The following is a 5255-nucleotide window of genomic DNA, read 5'->3' as shown; positions in this document are numbered from 1 at the left end:
CTGATTATAAAAGGTAAAGAAGCTTTTCACAATTAGGAAAGATACGACTCATTTCCCAAAGTTGTTTTGTTTTGCACCCCAATGTTCATCGCAGCACTGTTTATAATAGCCAGGACATGGAAACAACCTAGATGCCCTAGACGAATGGATAAGGAAGCTGTGGTACATATACACAATGGAATATTACTCAGCCATTAAAAAGAATACATTTGAATCAGTTCTAATGAGATGGATAAAACTGGAGCCCATTACACAGAGTGAAGTAAGCCAGAAAGATAAACACCAATACAGTATACTAATGCATATATATGGAATTTAGAAAGATGGTAACGATAACCCTATATGCAAGACAGAAAAAGAGACACAGATGTTAGAACAGACTTTTGGACTCTATGGGAGAAGGCGAGGGTGGGATGATCTGAGAGAACAGCATCGAAACATGTATATTGTCAACTGTGAAACAGATTGCCAGTCCAGGTTGGATGCATGAGACTAGTGCTCGGGGCTGGTGCACTGGGATGACCCAGAGGGATGGGGTGGGGAGGGAAGTGGGAGGGGGATTCGGGATGGGGCATACATGTAAATCCATGGCTGATTCATGTCAATGTATGGCAATAACCACTACAATATTGTAAAATAATTAGCCTCCAACTAATAAAAATAAATGGAAAAAAGAAAAGAAAACAATAAAACCTATCTCTTAGGGTTTTGATATTTGAATTAGATAATGAATCTGAAATGCAAACCACAGTGCCTCATATTGACTAAAGCTCGGTAAATACCAACTTTATTTTTTCCAGTAAATCCTACCTCTCCTTCAATGTCCAGGTCTGTGACTTGTTACTGTTTGCTCTTTTCTCCACATCAGTTCAATGATAGAAGCTTTTAGAAAATTCACTTAATCACTTATTTTCCTGGAGACAGTCATTATTTCTCCCTATTTCCTGGAGTCATATTCTCCTAGCCACATTGATACACTCAGAGTACTGAAAGGACCCAGATGGAATGCTGAGATACAGTATTATTTTCATTTCCCTAATTAATAAAAATATTAAGGTTTTTATATATTTATTAGCTATTGGATATCTTATTTTTGAGTTGGATCGCCAAGATTTTGCCATTCTTTACTATTTGTTTTCTTAATGATTTAAAGGAACTTCTAACATATTCTGCATTTGAGTCCTTTTTCAGAAATATGCATTGCAAATACAGTTTATCACTCTGTGCATTGACTTTCAAAACTCTTGGCAGTGATTTATAATAAACTCACAATTAAGAAATGTACATTAATGTTCATAAGAAACTAGCTTGGATATTTTGCTTGTTTTCTTTAAGCTGTTTAAAAAATATTCCACTTTGGTGACTTCTATTGCTTTTAATATGAAGTTAGATATCAAAATACAATGGCTTGCAAATGTCTGCCAAAACCAGAGTGGTGGACCTGCAGAATTCCTTATTCAAATGTATGACTTTCCTCATAGCATTGCTCCTGAATAAGGAGATTGCTTTATAGGAAGTGAAGTATAGCAGTGAATGGAAGTGCTTGCTATGAGCAAAGAGGTTATAGGATGGGTAATGGAAGAGGTCATTATAAATACCTGCTATAACCATGTGGTCATTTGCAGAAATAAGAACAATAATACTTATGAAAATTTGTCTTTCATTTTTATATAAATATATTTATGTATTACATTATGTATTAAATTTTAACTCCCCTCTCACATTTGCTACATGTGGTAACAAGATATGCTAATATAAGTCAATCTTATATCTTATTATATCTCAGTAGTGAAGATAGAGGATTCAGTGGCAGAGTGTGGCTTAGCTAGAAGAGAAAGTAACATCACCCACAAATGGATAGGTGAACTTGCTCTAATCTTTGAAGGATATGTTTAGAATGTTTTGGGTTGAATGAGGAATTACTGCATCATATTAGCAAGAATTGTGGTGTTGGAGAAGATTCTTGAGAGTCCCCTGGACTGCAAGGAGATCAACCCAGCCAATCCTAAAGGATATCAACCCTGAATATTCATTGAAAGGACTGATGCTGAGGTTGAAACTCCAACACTTTGGCCACTTGATGAGAAGAGGCATATCACTTGAAAAGATTCTGAAGCTGGGAAAGGTTGAAGGCAAAAGAAGAGGGCAGCAGAGGATAAGACAGTTGGATGGTATCACCAAATTAGTGGATAGTGGAAGATAGAGGAGGCCTTGTGCTGCAGTCCACGGGGTCGCAAAAGTCAGACATGACTTAGTTTCTGAACAGCAAAAGCAACATTAGCAAGAAGCATAGTTTTGCTGTCTTCTTTATTCAAAAGCTGTTAAAAGAGTACAGATGGCTGCCAAATTAACCTACAGAGTATTGTAGCAGTTTTGAGCTACCTTAACTGACTGGAAATCTTTCCCAGAATGTGCTTCCTGTATTGTTCTGGCTCAGGGTTGGCCACAAAAGAAATTTGTGTGACATTTAGAAGGTCATTGTGATGAAGCAGCCATAGTTTTTTTATGTTTTGGGGGTTGGTGCAGGGCTCCAGGGACTATGGCTACTCATATTGCTGCTGATCTGATATTTCATCTTATTGTTGACTCACAACACCTCCACTCCCACCAAATCTCCTCCTCATCGTCTCTTTGTCTTGGGCCAAGTGTGTATGTAAGTTCAGTTCAGTTTAATGCAGTCGCTCAGTCATGTCCAACTCTTTGTGACCCTATGGACTGTAGCACGCCAGGCTTCCCTGTCCATCACCAATTCCTGGAGTTTACTCAAATTAATGTCCATTGAGTCAGTGATGCCATGCAGCCATCTCATCCTCTGTCATCCCCTTCTCCTCCCGCCTTCAATCTTTCCCAGCTCAGGGTCTTTTCCAATGAGTCAGTTCTTCATATCAAGTGGCCAAAATATTGGAGTTTCAGCTTCAGCATCAGTCCTTCCAATGAATATTCAGGTCTGATTTCCTTTAGGATGGACTGGTTTGATCTCCTTGCAGTACAAGTGTTTCTCAAGAGTCTTCTCTAACACCACAGTTCAAAAGCATCAATTCTTTGGCACTCAGCTTTCCTTATAGTGCAAATCTCACCTCCATACATGACTACTGGAAAAATCATGGCTTTGACTAGGTGGACCTTTGTTGGTAAAGTAATATCTCTGCTTTTTAATATGCTGTATAGGTTGGTCATAACTTTTCTTTCAAGGAGCAAGTGTCTTTTAATTTCATGACTGTAGTCACCATCTGCAGTGATTTGGAAGCCCAAAAAATAAAGTCTATCACTGTTTCCACTGTTTCCCCATCGATTTGCCATGAAGTGATGGGACCAGACGCCATGATCTTATTTTTCTGAATGTTGAGCTTTAAGCCAATTTTAAGCATAATGTCAAATGACACCCACTTCTCCTCAGGTCATCCACTACTGTGAGACTGAAGGAGGTGAGATGTAGACAAGTTTTAGTGAGTCTTGTGGGTTCCATTATCCTCATGGTTCTAATATGTCCTTATGAGTCACAGTTTGTCCACACTTCAGTCTCTTCCAGCTTTGTTCTACAACTATTACTCTAGCAAATTAACAATGAATTTTTTCTCAACACCAGATACGAAGATAATAGCTTTGTATAGACTCTTCCACCAAATCTAGCAATTGCCTGAGTTCTAATCTTTATAACTAATTTCTTATTCCATACCACTGGTGGTTCTGCTTGTCTGATTGCACCTTAAATGACGTAAGTCTAAGAAGAAATCCTGAATCCTTATTCAGGAAATTATTTCCATGATGATTCCAAATAACTAGACCCAGGTGTGTGATATGAGTGTATTTTAGTGAAACTGTCACTTTACATTATTATGGAGCTACTTTATAACTTTAGACAAGATTACATATGTTCTGTATGTTTGATTTAAATTCAAAAATTCAAGAGGAGAATGTTTTAGTAGAAAGTTTCTCTGGACACCTGAATCCAAATGACATAGAAGAAGCTTTCATGTAGAATTAATTCCTCTGATCCAGATCACAGATTAAGCAACCACAAGAATATCATTTCTTGTCTGAGGTCTGCTGTGCATTTCAGCTGGGGTCCTGCAGCAGCGGGACTCTCTCTTATTAAGTTCTGGGGTTTTTGTTCAGCTTTTCCTATTACTTCAAACACTGTGAGTTCCCAGAGAGCACAGAAATACTTTGCAGAATGTTCCAGTTTTAAGAATGAAATGGTGAGGCTGATGGATTTATGTGCTTTTTGGAAGTTTACAGAATAACGGCCATCCCTTTCATTCTCGTCTTCTGAATACTGACGAATGAGGTAAGTCATCTGTCCACTGGGAAGCTGCTTGTACCAAAAAATGCTGTAGTCATGCACATTCTTACTGGTTTCATATTGACAGTTAAGGGTGACTACCTTCCCCACTTGACTGATTATGGCTGGCTGGTCTTGAGTAACTTCCTGGGCCACACCAGATCTTGTGGAAAAAATCAGAAAACAGAGCTGAAATATTGAACAAAATGCTGTAGAAGTTAGAGAAATTTTGGACCCAAATATTTACAAACCAAACTGAAATCATAAAACACTTGCTTTTCTCCAGTCCTCCTTTCCTCCCCAAGTTCCGGTGAAGCACCACGTGCCTGTGTGCAGTCCTTTCACCCTGAACACCGCACCCTGGTTTGGGAGCATCCCTACTAGAGAAGGTGAAGGCCAGGAACACCCAGAGCAGACTGGAGAGCGCCATGAGGCGTGGATTCCCCTGCACAAATCTGTTTAATTCTGCCTCAAGCTAAGATGTCACTGTATTTGAGTGCCTGGCAGCACATATACATAGCACCCGGGTTCCTGTGTGACTCCCCCAAACAGGAAGTAGGGTGTCATGTTCACCGACCACGTGGTCTGTGTACAGATGAAGTCTGGCTCACCACACACCTTTACTTTGTCTACTTGTCTTTCCCTGGTCATTAAGTTTGGCAGATCCTGAAAAGGGGCAGGAGGAAAGAAAGTATTAGAGGTTTGAACTGAGGGAAACTGAAGGTTAAACAAGTTGACATACATTGATTCAGTAAAATAGTTTTGCCATCCTGTTTAAGATATAATTTAGTATAGCCTACAAAACTTTCTTGTAATCTACAGATTGGTCATTAATTTAGCCTATGCCTACTTTTCTCCATCCAGAATTTAGTGACTATTTTAAAGCATTCACAGATCTTAGGCTTTCTGGGTGAAAAGCAGTCTTATCCAAAGTAATTAATGTATCTCTGCCTTTTTCTTTTTTAGTGAGTTG

General features: G+C 38.9%; 1 gene segment (V, D, J or C); it reads right to left on the bottom strand.

Annotated features, from left to right (window-relative positions):
* Positions 1–4000: 4000 nt before the first annotated feature.
* On the bottom strand, positions 4001–4712 carry LOC133067081 (T cell receptor delta variable 1-like). The segment is given in 2 exon segments: positions 4001–4445; positions 4642–4712. Coding segments are annotated over 2 exon segments (516 nt in total).
* Positions 4713–5255: the final 543 nt, after the last annotated feature.

The sequence above is a fragment of the Dama dama genome, chromosome 12, assembly GCF_033118175.1.
Source record: "Dama dama isolate Ldn47 chromosome 12, ASM3311817v1, whole genome shotgun sequence".
In the NCBI taxonomy this organism is placed as follows: Eukaryota; Metazoa; Chordata; class Mammalia; order Artiodactyla; family Cervidae; genus Dama; species Dama dama.
The sequence above is the reverse complement of the archived record's forward strand: the minus strand, read 5'-3'. Positions and strand labels throughout refer to the sequence as shown.